General features: G+C 52.7%; 1 protein-coding gene across 1 annotated transcript in view; it reads right to left on the bottom strand.

Moving 5' to 3' along the window:
* Positions 1-2,903: 2,903 nt before the first annotated feature.
* Positions 2,904-18,019, bottom strand: part of AHNAK2 (AHNAK nucleoprotein 2) — a 60,077-nt gene continuing 44,961 nt past the window's right edge. Inside the window, exons 8-10 of the mRNA XM_085063786.1 lie at positions 12,373-18,019; positions 11,894-12,187; positions 2,904-11,787 (exon numbers count right to left, since the gene is read on the bottom strand). Of these exons, the coding sequence (XP_084919912.1) occupies positions 3,903-11,787; positions 11,894-12,187; positions 12,373-18,019 (13,826 nt within the window). The 3' untranslated portion in view covers positions 2,904-3,902. The remainder of the gene's footprint in view (positions 11,788-11,893; positions 12,188-12,372) is intronic.

Genomic DNA, 18,019 nt, shown 5'->3' with positions numbered 1-18,019 from the left:
TGTCACTGTTGGTTTTATTCTACATGGGGTCAGGGGTGGGTTTACAATTAAGACAATGAACTAGATCTAAGAGGAACTTTAGCTTACTTCCCTGGTTTCTTGCAAGACTTTTGAAGCCTCTTCACGCCTTAACTCTTATTTACTTATTCTGTACAAGAAAGGCAGAGTATCATGTAAGTTATAACCAGGCTTTGAGTCTCAGTTCTTTTCCATTTATGAAACAGAGTTAATAAGAGCCTTTATCCATTCATCTGTTACTTGTCTCTTTCATTCATTCATTTCTTTCACTCATTTCAAATCATTAGATTGTGATTTCTCCAAGCTAAGCACTGTACCAGCTGTAACCTAGGGCCTCCAGTGGTATTTATTAGCATCATCCTTGGGCAGGTTGGATATTAGGGAAAGGTTCTTCACCCAGAGGAGGACTGATCACTGGAAAAGGCTCCCTAGGGAGGTTGTCATGTCAAGAAGCATTTGAACTACACTGTTGGATGTATGGCATGATTCTTGGGGTTGTCCTGTGTACAGCCAGGATTGGAACTTGTGGGTCCTTTCCAACCCAGGATATTCTTTGATTTTCTAGTCTGATTGCAGGTTGTTTGTATTTTTGCCAGTATTGGCTTATTCATGTCTAGAAAAAGTCTCTGGTTTGGTTCTTGAGCATGAATTGTCTCCTCTGACCAGTTCATCTCGTGTACCTGTGTTATGAGGGAGTATAAGGTGAGTGACCTGGCCCTGCTATCCCAGAGTGGCTTTCAGGCAGAGCTGCTGCACTGTTCTCTCAGCAGGATCATCTCTGAAAGCTCCAGGTTTGTGCAGTGCTGCTGACAGCAATGCAGACAACAGCAAGACAGAAACAAGCTGGCTCCAAGGGGTGTGAGTACTGACAGGACCACAAAGTCACCTGGCTTCACACATTATACACCAGCTTGTTCCAAAAGCTTTATATTAACTGTTCTCTCTTTTTTTTTTGTGCTGCCATTACCCAGAATTTTCCTTTCCCAGTCGTTGCTTCGTGTGGGTACTGAGAAAGCATTTCATCTACCATTTATGCTATATCAGAGTACACTTAATTTCTCTGTCATGAAAAGTCATGAATATCTCCATAATCCCTAGAGGACACCTCTTGGGTCATGGGCACTGACTCACAGACCTCTGCTCTCTGGAGAGGCCCAGAAAAGTTGGCTTTAGTTGCAGGGTGGATTGTGGTGGTGCAGCTTCCTGAGGAAGTGGAGAGGGAGGTGCCAATTCTTTCTTCCTGGTGTCCAGTGATAGGATGTGTGGCAATAGTTCAAAGCTGCATCAGGGGAGGTTCAGAACTGACTCTAGGAAACATTTCCTTACCAAGAGAGTGGTCAAACACTAAACCAGACTTGTCTTGAGGGGTGTTCAATGCCACAAGCCTGTCAGTGTTTAAGAGGCATTTGACAATGCACTTAATAACCTTAATGTCTTTTCTGTGTTTTGGTCATCCCTGAAGTGGTCAGAGGACTGGACTTTATGATCATTAAAGGTTGCTTTCAGTTAGCTATTCTGTTCTATCTAAATGTCTTTAAACAGGGGTTAGATCAGTGAAACACAGTTAGATCACATACAGGGGAAAAAATCTTTACTATGAGTGGTGAGGCCCTGGCACAGGTTGCTCAGAGAAACTGTGGCTGCCCCATCCCTGGGAGTGCTCAAGGCCAGGCTGGATAGGGCTTTGAACAACCTGGTTTTGTGGAAGGTGCTCCTGCCCATGGCAGGGAGGTTGGAGCTGGTTGATCTCTAAGTTTCCCTCCACCCCCTTAACATTCTATGATTCTATGATTCCATGGTTCTATGGTTCTATGATGTAGAAATGAAGAACATCTCAATCTAGAGAAGGTTACACAACCAAGTCCACTTCACTCAGAACCCAGTTCCTAAGTGTTTTTCTGTGTCTGCTTTCCTGTAATGAGTAGAATATGCAGAAATACAGGATGAGAGAACTACTATAATGAAGCATGTCTACACTTGTCATTCTGGAGAGAGGATCTCGTGAGTGAAGTGATGATTGCAGCCTTCTTGGCCAAAGTGACCATGAAGAAACTGAGTTTAAAAACTCTGTTGACAGGAGGAAAAGGGCCAGCAAAACTTCAGCTCTGGACAAGAGGAGAGCTGACTTCAGGTTGCTCAGGGAAGTAGTGAGCAAAGTGCCCCAAAAAAAAGTTTTTGTATTTGAGGGGATTGTCCTGCTCTGCTCTGTGCTGGGTGGCCTCACCTGGCATCCTGTGAGTAGTTTTGTGCGCCACAATTAAAAAAAGACATTAGAGAGCATCCAAAGGAGGCCACAAGGATGGTGAAGTGTCTGGAGGGGAAGCCATATGAGGAGTGGCTGAGGTTGCTTGGTCTCTTCAGCCTGGTGGAGGCTGATGGGAGACCTCATTGAGGTTTTCAACATCCTCATGAGGGGCAGTGGAGGGGCAGACAGTGATCTCTTCACCCTCATGGCCAGTGACAGGACCTGAGGAAATGGCTGGAGCTGAGTCAAGAGGTGTTTAAGATGGATGTCAGGAAAAGGTTTTTCACCCAAAGGGTGTTTGGGCACTGGAACAGCTCCCAGGGCAGTGGTCACAGCACCAAGCCTGACAGAGCTCAAGAAGCCTTTGGACAATGCTCTCAGGCACAGGGTGTGAGTCTTGGGATGTCCTATGCAGGGCCAGGAGTGGCATTCAAGGATCCTGACAGATCCCTTCCAACTCAACATATTCTATGACTCAGCTTGGGATTGTAATGAGTGAAAAGTCTCCATTACCCCTGTATTTAGGAGCTGTGCTCTCATTTAGCATCTACTTCAGCAGACAGTGAAGTACATGCAAACTTTTGCAAATTTAAGCTGGGATTTTCAGAATTGGAAATGTCAGTAACTCACTCTACTCGAGTTATTATTCATATGGTGAGTTTATTGTGAATTAAGAATACAGACAGTGTTTTCATGGCACATGTGAAGGTTGTCACATATGCACTCTTGTTTACATAGTGCACTTGAGAGAAGCATTATTATAAACAAAGAAGCAAATAAGTATATACACCTCCTTTCCCAGAAAATCTCTGAAGCAATTCCACCAGTGTGGCATATCATTCTAAGCATTTAACTATCTCATAAGTATATACATTATTTATCCACACTTGAATAATATTCTTTGTAAGCATGTTTTATTTTGGTATCTTACAAACATGATTAAGTTACATGGTTTTTGGTCTTGAAGTTATTCTGTTTGGTTTTGCTGTTTTTAAAATTATTTTAAGGCTAAATATGTCCCACCACAATAATAAAAAAAAAGAGAATAGAGGAAGAGGTAAAGCATTAGTCTCTCTATACTAATATTTATTTTTTATTTTGTATTTTAAAATGTTTGTGAAATATACATTCTACCTTTTGCTGAAATAAAGAAAAACATTTTAATAAGAAAGTAAAAGTAGATCAGAAAGGTCCAAAATCTAAACAGGTAAGTAAAGTTCTCATAGTACTATAGTTCTCATAGTACTAGTTTATAACCATTCTGGAAATAATCTGTAATCTAAATATAACTTTTGCATTTTGAGAAGCCTATTTAACAAGTATTTTGCTATCATTGAGCCTTTCAATGGTTTACTTTCACGGTTCAGGTATCTACTCAGACTTTGCTCAAGCTATGGGCTCCTCTGTGTCTGTCATAATTGTTGCCTTTGGGGTAGATTTGAAGAAATCATTATTTTTATTAGCATACAATATAGTACATCCATGTACTTGAAAATTTAAATGTGGTAAATTCTGTTCAAGTGTTTTCATGAATACCAGCTTTGAGTTTTAATTTTCAGTTAGTAGAAAATTAAGAAAACATTCTCTTCTGTACACGTGGATGATTTTGTTTTCATTGAGGATTGAGGAAATACAACCTTCATTTGGTTGTATCTCCAACAATATTAGATTTACTATCTTTTTCTTCCTCCAGCAAGATTAGTTCCGTTCTTGCTGAAGATGTCACGATAGATGAGGCCCCATCAATTTCAGCTTTTTTACCATCTATTATTTCTCTAGGTGATAAGCTTTCTTGTGCATCAAAAAACACATCTGGTTTATCTGTTGGGCTATCTTCATCTGAGAACCTTCCCTCTTTATGACCCACCTCTTCTTTGTCAACAGACTTAGCCTTCTTGGAAGGAGATGTGAAGCCAAGCTTGGGAAATCTAAACCATCCAGTTTTTTCACCCTGCTTAGAGGAATCATCCAGTATGTCAGCAGGTTTCACATCTTCTGGAACTGATTTCTTTATTTCTGGTTTTGCCTCTGTGCTTGTTTCATCCCCAGAAGATGAAAAGCCAATACTTGGAAGCCAGAATTTGAATCTTCCAGGAGATCTTTTACTATCAGTCTTTTCTTTTTCATTGGTTATGTCTTTTTCTTCACCTTCCACCCCTTCAACTACATCTTCAACTACATCTTCATCTTCATCTACATGAAAGCTTTCACCAGCCCCTTTAGGTTTTCTTGCTGATGCACCTCCTGTTGGAGATGGCTGCTGTGCCAGCACTTCTAAATCGCTGCGTGATTCAGGCAACTTCGTCTTGAGTAATGAGAATCCCAAAGTAGCAGTTTTGACTTCTGATGACAGAATCTCTGACTCTTTCACTATTTCAGTAGTGTAAATCTCACACCTTTCAATAGCCACATGTTCAGGTTCTACTTTCTCTCTTATTTCTTGACCCTCTATATAAGACCAATGAATGTCTTGCCCTGCACTTGAAAGGGAGGACTCTATGGTAGCTGTCATTTTTGCTGTTTTAACATCAGGTTCAGTCAGTGTTAGAATTTTGCTTTTTGCTTTTTGAATACCCCCCTCTAGAGCTCCCGGTGTTTCTTCAAGGATAGAGCTTGCTTGCACTTGCACTACTTCAATGTCAGTGCTAGATCCCTTTGGATCTGTTACCACTTTTGACAGTAAAACATCAGCTTCAATTGGGAGAGTTCTGACAGTGAATCTTGGTATTTTTAGTTTGGGAATTCTTACAGTTACTTCTGGGACACCTTGTGTTAGGTTCTCTGTTATTCTGGCAGATGCTTCCATATGATCTAGAGCTGGACTTTTCAGGCCAATCAATCCTTCTGGTTTTTGTAACTGCATTTCTGCTGTGCCTATTTCACTTTTAGATGCTGAATCAACTTCTGACTTTGGCAAATCTGTATCACCTTCAAACCCCTTGATTTCTGAATGCAACATGCCAAACTTTGGCATCTTAAACTTGTATGCTTTAATTTTACTTGTTTCTGCTCTGTCTTCTACTTGCACTTCCACTCCTGCAGACACATCCTTTTCAACACTTTTCACTTGAAATTTAATTTCAGGATCTATTCTAGTAATTTTAACGTCTGTCTTCACTGTTGGAACTTCTACCTTTAGATCTTCCAGCTTAGCAGTAATGTAAGTACCTTCTTCTGATCCTTTTGTTGTAGACCATTCACATGTAGTCCTTTTTAACTGACTTTCTTCACTGTCTTTTCCTATGAGTTTCACCTCGCCCTTTATCTTTCCTGTTTTAATTGCCGCCTCTTTATTTTGAATATCTAGCTCTTCCTTTGGAAGACTAACATCTATTTTCTTCTGTGTTGCATCCAGAGTAATTTCAGCTGATGATGGTTTGCATCCTACCCCTGATGTCTCTAACTTCATGGGCCTTTCTACCTTTGGGACTTCTGTATCCTGTGATTTGACTTTATGCTCTGGAAAAGTCAGAGTACATGTAGAAAACCTATTTGCTGAACTGCTGTCTTTGTCAGTTTCTGAAGCACTTGGGTATGATTTAGACAACTCTGCTGCAGACAGGGTGATTTCTGAAGTATGTCCTTCAGCACGACGCTTAACTACGTCTGCATAAGTTTCAGTTTTTGGAATATTCACTCTACTATCTGATCTTTCTGTGGATAATGAAATATCTCCTTCCATCTTTGGCACGCTAACATCAGAACTCTTCACAGAATCTCCTAATTTTTGAATCCCCTCTTTTCCAATAGTAATTTCAGCAACTGCATGCGGTAATGAGAAGGTGTTTTCAGGAATACTTGTTTCAGTTTGTACTTTTGCAGAAGGAGTAGTTGCTTGAGCCTTTTCCATACTTCTTTCAATATCAGCATCGCTTCTTTTTTCCTTTGAGGATGACCTGCCAAATCCAGGTATTCTGAATTTTGGCATTTTAAACCATCCCTGATGTTCTTCAGTCTGAACTTCTTCAGGTTTTATTTCATGTTCTTTTAATTTGATTTCCTTCTCCTCAAGACTCTCGGTAACTCCCTCTGTCTTTGGTTTAGACACTGACAGGGTGCTTATGTCTACCTGTGCAGCTTCAATGCCACCCATCAGAGCTTGGGGTGTTTTTATCTTACCATCAATTACTCCAGGATCTGACATATCAGATTTAAGTTCTGATGCTGGAACTCCCACAGCAATGTCAGCAATTTCGTTTGTAGCTTTTAGCTGGGGTAGCTCAGCTTCTATTTTTGGAGAGCTGATCTCTGTCTCTGGGCCTTTCCCTTTTGTCAAGGAGATTCCAAACTTCGGCTTCTGGAATTTGGGCATTTTAATCTTCCCTTCAGGACCTTCCAACTTCACTTTTTTTCCATCCACAACTGATGAGCTTTCTGTTAATATATCAGGGCTCTTCAAATCAACTGAAGCTTCTCCTTTGGGGAGTTTAATACCTGTTTTCTGAATGTTACATTCATTGGTAGAAATGATCTTAAAGTCAACCTGTTGAAAACTCCCCTCTGAGGGAGTCAAAGAAGCATCAGTCTTTTCTGAGCTGATTGTCATTTCAGTTTTAGAGGTTTCAGTTTCTATTCTGGAAAACTCCAGAGAGTGGACCTTAGTGTCAGCCAGTTTTATGCTTATTTGTGCTCCTTCTTCAGTCCCTTCAGAGTGACATGTTTCTATATCAGGTATCGTAATTGAATCATCAGCCTCTATTCCTGTTTTAAGAAGAGTAGCATCAGCTTCCGCTTTTTGTGAATGAGACTGAGATTTTGGAACCTTGATCTTGGAGAGTGAAATTTTAGGCATGACAAATTGAGGCTTTTTAATTGAACTTTTTTGTTCAACTTTTCCTGCAGATATTTCCAGATCAAGGTCTGGCCCACTGTCTTGTTCATCAGTTGCAGTTCCTTTCACTTCTGTGTCTATTCTGCTTGACATGACATCAAGCTTTTGGTCTTCCAAATTTGCTCCAGAATCTGATTTAACACTTGCTTCCTTCTTTGGTGACCAACTGAAAGATGGAAGTTTGAATTTTGGCATTTTGAAATGTCCTTTCTCTTCTCCATCTCCATCTTGCTTTATTTCCCCCTTGATTTTTACTGCTGCATCTGAATCCTGAATATCACTGTCTGTTTTTGGAATAGAAATGTCAGCTGATGGGAGGTGAACATCAGCCTCTGATGCCTTACTGTCAGTTTTGGTCATTTTTACTTCAGGGCTGTAAGCCTCTGTGCCAGTGCCACATTCCACCTCCAAGTTTGGTGCTTCAACAGCAATGTCAGATATTTCTACCATTGCTTTTAGCTGGGGAACCTTGACTTCAGATTTGGATTGGCTGACATCCTTTTCTGACCCTTTCCCTTTAGAAAGTGTAATTCCTATCTTTGGCATTTGGAATTTAGGCATTTTTGTTTTCCCTTCAGAACCTTCAACTTTTATTTCTACATCACCCACAGCAACTTCACTTGATGCTCTTTCAACACTTTTGTCAGGACTCTTCACCTCAAGCGAATCTTCCGTTATCATCTTAGTATCTGAGGTGGAGAGGCTGGCATTAGCAGCAGCTGATTTCAATGTCAGCTCACCTTCTTCACAGGTAGGAAGTATGACCTCACCTGTAGGCATGCTAATATCCATCTCTATTTTGGGAGCTTTGGCTTCTGGTTTGGAAAATTCCAAAGCTGGGGCTGTAACTTTTGGCACTTTTATGTCCAGTCCTGCACCTTGTCCACTACTCCCTTTCTCAGATTTCTCTACTGAAACACTTTCTTTTTCTTGTTTGGGTCCAGAAACATCAGTGTCCAGTACAGGCAGAGAGACCTGGACTTTCTGACCCTTAATTTTAGGGAAGGAGATCTTTGGCATGGTAAATTGGGACTTCTTGGTTTTGACCTTTTCACCATCTTTTTCTGTTGTATCAAATTCTACATGGAGGTATTGATTCTCAGGAGTAGGAAAAGTTAATTCAGATTCCGTGTCTCCAGATAAAGTAGACAAAGTGGGTCCTTCCAGATGTTCCTCAACGTGAGAAGGAGCAATAGGTTCTTTCTTTGGTGACCACCTAAAGGAAGGCAGTTTGAATTTTGATGCTTTAAATTTGCTTTCTTTCTCCTCAGAAACCTTTTCTCCTGAAACGACTTCCTGTTCTGCCTTACATTCTAAATCTGGGCCATGGATTTCTGCTTCTAATTTTGGCAAGGTAATTTCCGTTGGTGAGAGATTGGTATCCAATGTTGGTGCATCCAGAACAACTGAAAGTGAAGGCTTTTGCAGCGTGACATCAAGTTGGGCATCAGAGATTTGAGCTGGTTTTTCAGTATCATGATCAGTGATATCAGATATTATCTTTCCCTTGGAAATTTCAGATTCCACGTTGGAACCAATGTCACTTTCAAATGCTTTCCCCTTTGATCGAATTCTGAATTTTGGTTTTCGGAATTTGGGAATTTTAACTGTGACTTCTGTGTCAACCAAAGATACTTCAGCAGATGTCGTTTTACCTTCTAGCTTAAGACCTTCCTGCTCCTCACAACCATCTTCACTTAAAATTTCAAAATCTGAAAGATTTTCATCAGCAAGCGATGCAAGTTTTGATTGAGATTCTGTTACATTAATTTGGTATTTAGTAAGAGTAATATCCCCTTTTTGCAATGAGGAATCCAGATCTATTTTAGATGAACTCCCTTCAGCTTTAGAGAAACCAATGCTAGGAACTCTGAATTTTGAACTTTTGGAGACAGTATCTCCCTTAATGTCATGCAAAGGTTTCGATCCAACAATCTCAGAAGGAACAGAGGAAGTTTCCTCGGTTAAAGAATAACAAAGGGCTTCTGAACCAGAAACTTCAACTCCAGATTGGATTTCTGAATGAGGTTTGAAACTTTTGGAAAGTGAAATTTTAGGCATTCTAAATACAGAAGACTTGGATTTACCCATTTCATCCTCTTTAGCCGAGGAAGAATCTAGAGGAACATCAAAAGTGGGAACATGAATCTCAGACTCAGGCAGGGTCACGTCCACTTCGGCGGCTGCCGAGGGCAGCGTCACCTGGGGCTCCTTGAGGCTGACGTCCACGTCGGCAGCCACGGTGCCCTTGGCCTCTCTGCTGCTGGACCAGCCAAAGGAAGGCATGCCGAACTTGGGCATCTTGAACTTGCCGTCTTTGGTCTTGGCGGCCTCCTTCTCTGGGCCTTTGGCTTCTCCTTCCAGGCTGAGGGCCACCTCGGGCGCCTGCAGGTCGACACTGGCCTGCGGAAGGGTGACGTCAACGGAGGGCAGGCTGATGTCCACCTTGGGAGCTTTGATGTCAGCTTTGGGCATCTTGAGGAAGGGCTTCTCCAGCTTCCAGCCCGCCCCTTCCGTCTTGGCGCCGGCGACGTCGGCTTTGAGGCCCAGCGCGGGGCCCTCCCCTGCGGCCGTCACGGTGGCGGAGGGGAGGTCGACCTCTGCGCTGGGCAGGCTGACCTCGGCTGCGGGCGCCTCGGCCTTGGGCGAGGACACTGAGAATTTGGGCTTGTCGAACTTGGGCATCTTGAGCTTGCCTTTCAGACCCGTGCCTTCCAGCTCGATCTTGCCTTCGGCGGAGGGCCCTTTGATGTCTACGTCGGGCGCCTGCAGCTCCAGGGAGCCTTCGACGGAGGGCAGCTTGATGTCGGGGGCCGCGATGCTGACGTCGACGCCGCCTGCCTTGAGCTCAGCCTGCGGGAGGCTGACGTCCGCTTCCAGTTTGGGAGTCTTGACGGTGGGCTTGGAGAAGACCACGCTGGGCACCTTGACTTTGGGCATGTGTATTTTCATGCCACCGCCACCGCCCTCGGCTTTGCCGGCGGCCACGTCCAGGCTGGCTTCGGCCTCGGGGCCCTGCAGGGCGACTTCGCCTTCCGGGCCTTTGGGCAGCGAGACCTCGGCCTTGGGCAGCGAGACCTGCATGCTGGGACCTTTGACTTTGGGCAGCTTGACGCTGGGCATCTTGACGTCGGGCATCTTGAATCGGCCTTTCTCGCCCTCTGCTGCTACGCCGGCCGTATCCACGGTCACCTCCACGCCGGGCGCTTGGATCTCGGCCGCGGGCAGGGTCACGTCCACTTCAGCGGCTGCCGAGGGCAGCGTCACCTGGGGCTCCTTGAGGCTGACGTCCACGTCGGCAGCCACGGTGCCCTTGGCCTCTCTGCTGCTGGACCAGCCAAAGGAAGGCATGCCGAACTTGGGCATCTTGAACTTGCCGTCTTTGGTCTTGGCGGCCTCCTTCTCTGGGCATTTGGCTTCTCCTTCCAGGCTGAGGGCCACCTCGGGCGCCTGCAGGTCGACACTGACCTGCGGAAGGGTGACGTCAACGGAGGGCAGGCTGATGTCCACCTTGGGAGCTTTGATGTCAGCTTTGGGCATCTTGAGGGAGGGCTTCTCCAGCTTCCAGCCCGCCCCTTCCGTCTTGGCGCCGGCGACGTCGGCTTTGAGGCCCAGCGCGGGGCCCTCCCCTGCGGCCGTCACGGTGGCGGAGGGGAGGTCGACCTCTGCGCTGGGCAGGCTGACCTCGGCTGCGGGCGCCTCGGCCTTGGGCGAGGACACTGAGAATTTGGGCTTGTCGAACTTGGGCATCTTGAGCTTGCCTTTCAGACCCGTGCCTTCCAGCTCGATCTTGCCTTCGGCGGAGGGCCCTTTGATGTCTACGTCGGGCGCCTGCAGCTCCAGGGAGCCTTCGACGGAGGGCAGCTTGATGTCGGGGGCCGCGATGCTGACGTCGACGTCGCCTGCCTTGAGCTCAGCCTGCGGGAGGCTGACGTCCGCTTCCAGTTTGGGAGTCTTGACGGTGGGCTTGGAGAAGACCACGCTGGGCACCTTGACTTTGGGCATGTGTATTTTCATGCTACCGCCACCGCCCTCGGCTTTGCCGGCGGCCACGTCCAGGCTGGCTTCGGCCTCGGGGCCCTGCAGGGCGACTTCGCCTTCCGGGCCTTTGGGCAGCGAGACCTCGGCCTTGGGCAGCGAGACCTGCATGCTGGGACCTTTGACTTTGGGCAGCTTGACGCTGGGCATCTTGATGTCGGGCATCTTGAATCGGCCTTTCTCGCCCTCTGCTGCTACGCCGGCCGTATCCACGGTCACCTCCACGCCGGGCGCTTGGATCTCGGCCGCGGGCAGGGTCACGTCCACTTCGGCGGCTGCCGAGGGCAGCGTCACCTGGGGCTCCTTGAGGCTGACGTCCACGTTGCAGCCACGGTGCCCTTTGGCCTCTGCTGCTGGACCAGCCAAAGGAAGGCATGCCGAACTTGGGCATCTTGAACTTGCCGTCTTGGTCTTGGCGGCCTCCTTCTCTGGGCATTTGGCTTCTCCTTCCAGGCTGAGGGCTCTCGGGCGCCTGCAGGTCGACACTGGCCTGCGAGCAGTATCAGCCAACGGAGGGCAGGCTGACATGTCCACCTTGGGGGCTTTGATGTCAGCTTTGGGCATCTTGAGGGAGGGCTTCTCCAGCTTCCAGCCCGCCCTTTCCGCCTTGGCGCCGCACGCCGGGCGGAGGCCCAGCGCGGGCCCTCCCCTGCGCCTGCCACGGTGGCGGAGGGAGGTCGACCTCTGCGCTGGGCAGGCTGACCTCGGCTGCGGGCGCCTCGGCCTTGGGCGAGGACACTGAGTATTTGGGCTTGTCGAACTTGGGCATCTTGAGCTTGCCTTTCAGACCCGTGCCTTCCAGCTCGATCTTGCCTTCGGCGGAGGGCCCTTTGATGTCTACGTCGGGCGCCTGCAGCTCCAGGAGCCTTCGACGGAGGGCAGCTTGATGCTGCTGGGGTACATGCTGACGTCGACGGTCGCCTGCCTTGAGCCCAGCCTGCGGGAGGCTGACGTCCGCTTCCAGTTTGGGAGTCTTGACGGGGTTTGAGACCACGCTGGGCACCTTGACTTTGGGCATGTGGTAGGTTTTCATGCCACCGCCACTCTTCTGGCTTCTGCGGCACCACGCCCAGGCTGGCTTCGGCCCGGCCCTGCAGGGCGACTCCCGCCTTCCGGGTCTTTGGGCAGCGAGACCTCGGCCTTGGGCAGCGAGACCTGTACGTGGGACCTTTGACTTTGGGCAGCTTGACGCATCTTGACGTCGGCATCTTGACCGCCTTTCTCGCTCCTCTGCTGCTACGCCGTATCCACGGCCACCTCCACGCCGGGCGCTTGATCTCGGCCGGGCAGGGTCACGTCCACTTCGGCGGCTGCCGAGGGCAGCGTCACCTGGGGCTCCTTGAGGCTGTCGTCCACGTCGGCAGCCACGGTGCCCTTGGCCTCTCTGCTGCTGGACCAGCCAAAGGAAGGCATGCCGAACTTGGGCATCTTGAACTTGCCGTCTTTGGTCGTGGCGGCCTCCTTCTCTGGGCCTTTGGCTTCTCCTTCCAGGCTGAGGGCCACCTCGGGCGCCTGCAGGTCGACACTGGCCTGCGGAAGGGTGACGTCAACGGAGGGCAGGCTGATGTCCACCTTGGGAGCTTTGATGTCAGCTTTGGGCATCTTGAGGGAGGGCTTCTCCAGCTTCCAGCCCGCCCCTTCCGTCTTGGCGCCGGCGACGTCGGCTTTGAGGCCCAGCGCGGGGCCCTCCCCTGCGGACGTCACGGTGGCGGAGGGGAGGTCGACCTCTGCGCTGGGCAGGCTGACCTCGGCTGCGGGCGCCTCGGCCTTGGGCGAGGACACTGAGAATTTGGGCTTGTCGAACTTGGGCATCTTGAGCTTGCCTTTCAGACCCGTGCCTTCCAGCTCGATCTTGCCTTCGGCGGAGGGCCCTTTGATGTCTACGTCGGGCGCCTGCAGCTCCAGGGAGCCTTTGACGGAGGGCAGCTTGATGTCGGGGGCCGCGATGCTGACGTCGACGTCGCCTGCCTTGAGCTCAGCCTGCGGGAGGCTGACGTCCGCTTCCAGTTTGGGAGTCTTGACGGTGGGCTTGGAGAAGACCACGCTGGGCACCTTGACTTTGGGCATGTGTATTTTCATGCCACCGCCACCGCCCTCGGCTTTGCTGGCGGCCACGTCCAGGCTGGCTTCGGCCTCGGGGCCCTGCAGGGCGACTTCGCCTTCCGGGCCTTTGGGCAGCGAGACCTCGGCCTTGGGCAGCGAGACCTGCATGCTGGGACCTTTGACTTTGGGCAGCTTGACGCTGGGCATCTTGACGTCGGGCATCTTGAATCGGCCTTTCTCGCCCTCTGCTGCTACGCCGGCCGTATCCACGGTCACCTCCACGCCGGGCGCTTGGATCTCGGCCGCGGGCAGGGTCACGTCCACTTCGGCGGCTGCCGAGGGCAGCGTCACCTGGGGCTCCTTGAGGCTGACGTCCACGTCGGCAGCCACGGTGCCCTTGGCCTCTCTGCTGCTGGACCAGCCAAAGGAAGGCATGCCGAACTTGGGCATCTTGAACTTGCCGTCTTTGGTCTTGGCGGCCTCCTTCTCTGGGCATTTGGCTTCTCCTTCCAGGCTGAGGGCCACCTCGGGCGCCTGCAGGTCGACACTGGCCTGCGGAAGGGTGACGTCAACGGAGGGCAGGCTGATGTCCACCTTGGGGGCTTTGATGTCAGCTTTGGGCATCTTGAGGGAGGGCTTCTCCAGCTTCCAGCCCGCCCCTTCCGTCTTGGCGCCGGCGACGTCGGCTTTGAGGCCCAGCGCGGGGCCCTCCCCTGCGGCCGTCACGGTGGCGGAGGGGAGGTCGACCTCTGCGCTGGGCAGGCTGACCTCGGCTGCGGGCGCCTCGGCCTTGGGCGAGGACACTGAGAATTTGGGCTTGTCGAACTTGGGCATCTTGAGCTTGCCTTTCAGACCCGTGCCTTCCAGCTCGATCTTGCCTTCGGCGGAGGGCCCTTTGATGTCTACGTCGGGCGCCTGCAGCTCCAGGGAGCCTTCGACGGAGGGCAGCTTGATGTCGGGGGCCGCGATGCTGACGTCGACGTCGCCTGCCTTGAGCTCAGCCTGCGGGAGGCTGACGTCCGCTTCCAGTTTGGGAGTCTTGACGGTGGGTTTGGAGAAGACCACGCTGGGCACCTTGACTTTGGGCATGTGTATTTTCATGCCACCGCCACCGCCCTCGGCTTTGCCGGCGGCCACGTCCAGGCTGGCTTCGGCCTCGGGGCCCTGCAGGGCGACTTCGCCTTCCGGGCCTTTGGGCAGCGAGACCTCGGCCTTGGGCAGCGAGACCTGCATGCTGGGACCTTTGACTTTGGGCAGCTTGACGCTGGGCATCTTGACGTCGGGCATCTTGAATCGGCCTTTCTCGCCCTCTGCTGCTACGCCGGCCGTATCCACGGTCACCTCCACGCCGGGCGCTTGGATCTCGGCCGCGGGCAGGGTCACGTCCACTTCGGCGGCTGCCGAGGGCAGCGTCACCTGGGGCTCCTTGAGGCTGACGTCCACGTCGGCAGCCACGGTGCCCTTGGCCTCTCTGCTGCTGGACCAGCCAAAGGAAGGCATGCCGAACTTGGGCATCTTGAACTTGCCGTCTTTGGTCTTGGCGGCCTCCTTCTCTGGGCCTTTGGCTTCTCCTTCCAGGCTGAGGGCCACCTCGGGCGCCTGCAGGTCGACACTGGCCTGCGGAAGGGTGACGTCAACGGAGGGCAGGCTGATGTCCACCTTGGGAGCTTTGATGTCAGCTTTGGGCATCTTGAGGGAGGGCTTCTCCAGCTTCCAGCCCGCCCCTTCCGTCTTGGCGCCGGCGACGTCGGCTTTGAGGCCCAGCGCGGGGCCCTCCCCTGCGGCCGTCACGGTGGCGGAGGGGAGGTCGACCTCTGCGCTGGGCAGGCTGACCTCGGCTGCGGGCGCCTCGGCCTTGGGCGAGGACACTGAGAATTTGGGCTTGTCGAACTTGGGCATCTTGAGTTTGCCTTTCAGACCCGTGCCTTCCAGCTCGATCTTGCCTTCGGCGGAGGGCCCTTTGATGTCTACGTCGGGCGCCTGCAGCTCCAGGGAGCCTTCGACGGAGGGCAGCTTGATGTCGGGGGCCGCGATGCTGACGTCGACGCCGCCTGCCTTGAGCTCAGCCTGCGGGAGGCTGACGTCCGCTTCCAGTTTGGGAGTCTTGACGGTGGGCTTGGAGAAGACCACGCTGGGCACCTTGACTTTGGGCATGTGTATTTTCATGCCACCGCCACCGCCCTCGGCTTTGCCGGCGGCCACGTCCAGGCTGGCTTCGGCCTCGGGGCCCTGCAGGGCGACTTCGCCTTCCGGGCCTTTGGGCAGCGAGACCTCGGCCTTGGGCAGTGAGACCTGCATGCTGGGACCTTTGACTTTGGGCAGCTTGACGCTGGGCATCTTGACGTCGGGCATCTTGAATCGGCCTTTCTCGCCCTCTGCTGCTACGCCGGCCGTATCCACGGTCACCTCCACGCCGGGCGCTTGGATCTCGGCCGCGGGCAGGGTCACGTCCACTTCGGCGGCTGCCGAGGGCAGCGTCACCTGGGGCTCCTTGAGGCTGACGTCCACGTCGGCAGCCACGGTGCCCTTGGCCTCTCTGCTGCTGGACCAGCCAAAGGAAGGCATGCCGAACTTGGGCATCTTGAACTTGCCGTCTTTGGTCTTGGCGGCCTCCTTCTCTGGGCCTTTGGCTTCTCCTTCCAGGCTGAGGGCCACCTCGGGCGCCTGCAGGTCGACACTGGCCTGCGGAAGGGTGACGTCAATGGAGGGCAGGCTGATGTCCACCTTGGGAGCTTTGATGTCAGCTTTGGGCATCTTGAGGGAGGGCTTCTCCAGCTTCCAGCCCGCCCCTTCCGTCTTGGCGCCGGCGACGTCGGCTTTGAGGCCCAGCGCGGGGCCCTCCCCTGCGGCCGTCACGGGGGCGGAGGGGAGGTCGACCTCTGCGCTGGGCAGGCTGACCTCGGCTGCGGGCGCCTCGGCCTTGGGCGAGGACACTGAGAATTTGGGCTTGTCGAACTTGGGCATCTTGAGCTTGCCTTTCAGACCCGTGCCTTCCAGCTCGATCTTGCCTTCGGCGGAGGGCCCTTTGATGTCTACGTCGGGCGCCTGCAGCTCCAGGGAGCCTTCGACGGAGGGCAGCTTGATGTCGGGGGCCGCGATGCTGACATCGACGTCGCCTGCCTTGAGCTCAGCCTGCGGGAGGCTGACGTCCGCTTCCAGTTTGGGAGTCTTGACGGTGGGCTTGGAGAAGACCACGCTGGGCACCTTGACTTTGGGCATGTGTATTTTCATGCCACCGCCACCGCCCTCGGCTTTGCCGGCGGCCACGTCCAGGCTGGCTTCGGCCTCGGGGCCCTGCAGGGCGACTTCGCCTTCCGGGCCTTTGGGCAGCGAGACCTCGGCCTTGGGCAGTGAGACCTGCATGCTGGGACCTTTGACTTTGGGCAGCTTGACGCTGGGCATCTTGACGTCGGGCATCTTGAATCGGCCTTTCTCGCCCTCTGCTGCTACGCCGGCCGTATCCACGGTCACCTCCACGCCGGGCGCTTGGATCTCGGCCGTGGGCAGGGTCACGTCCACTTCGGCGGCTGCCGAGGGCAGCGTCACCTGGGGCTCCTTGAGGCTGACGTCCACGTCGGCAGCCACGGTGCCCTTGGCCTCTCTGCTGCTGGACCAGCCAAAGGAAGGCATGCCGAACTTGGGCATCTTGAACTTGCCGTCTTTGGTCTTGGCGGCCTCCTTCTCTGGGCCTTTGGCTTCTCCTTCCAGGCTGAGGGCCACCTCGGGCGCCTGCAGGTCGACACTGGCCTGCGGAAGGGTGACGTCAACGGAGGGCAGGCTGATGTCCACCTTGGGAGCTTTGATGTCAGCTTTGGGCATCTTGAGGGAGGGCTTCTCCAGCTTCCAGCCCGCCCCTTCCGTCTTGGCGCCGGCGACGTCGGCTTTGAGGCCCAGCGCGGGGCCCTCCCCTGCGGCCGTCATGGTGGCGGAGGGGAGGTCGACCTCTGCGCTGGGCAGGCTGACCTCGGCTGCGGGCGCCTCGGCCTTGGGCGAGGACACTGAGAATTTGGGCTTGTCGAACTTGGGCATCTTGAGCTTGCCTTTCAGACCCGTGCCTTCCAGCTCGATCTTGCCTTCGGCGGAGGGCCCTTTGATGTCTACGTCGGGCGCCTGCAGCTCCAGGGAGCCTTTGACGGAGGGCAGCTTGATGTCGGGGGCCGCGATGCTGACGTCGACGTCGCCTGCCTTGAGCTCAGCCTGCGGGAGGCTGACGTCCGCTTCCAGTTTGGGAGTCTTGACGGTGGGCTTGGAGAAGACCACGCTGGGCACCTTGACTTTGGGCATGTGTATTTTCATGCCACCGCCACCGCCCTCGGCTTTGCTGGCGGCCACGTCCAGGCTGGCTTCGGCCTCGGGGCCCTGCAGGGCGACTTCGCCTTCCGGGCCTTTGGGCAGCGAGACCTCGGCCTTGGGCAGCGAGACCTGCATGCTGGGACCTTTGACTTTGGGCAGCTTGACGCTGGGCATCTTGACGTCGGGCATCTTGAATCGGCCTTTCTCGCCCTCTGCTGCTACGCCGGCCGTATCCACGGTCACCTCCACGCCGGGCGCTTGGATCTCGGCCGCGGGCAGGGTCACGTCCACTTCGGCGGCTGCCGAGGGCAGCGTCACCTGGGGCTCCTTGAGGCTGACGTCCACGTCGGCAGCCACGGTGCCCTTGGCCTCTCTGCTGCTGGACCAGCCAAAGGAAGGCATGCCGAACTTGGGCATCTTGAACTTGCCGTCTTTGGTCTTGGCGGCCTCCTTCTCTGGGCCTTTGGCTTCTCCTACCAGGCTGAGGGCCACCTCGGGCGCCTGCAGGTCGACACTGGCCTGCGGAAGGGTGACGTCAACGGAGGGCAGGC

Source organism: Lichenostomus cassidix, chromosome 5 (genome assembly GCF_008360975.1).
Source record: "Lichenostomus cassidix isolate B80296 chromosome 5, HeHo_3.0, whole genome shotgun sequence".
Lineage (NCBI taxonomy): Eukaryota > Metazoa > Chordata > Aves > Passeriformes > Meliphagidae > Lichenostomus > Lichenostomus cassidix.
Note: the sequence above shows the minus strand (reverse complement) of the source record. Positions and strands in the feature narration are given on the sequence as shown.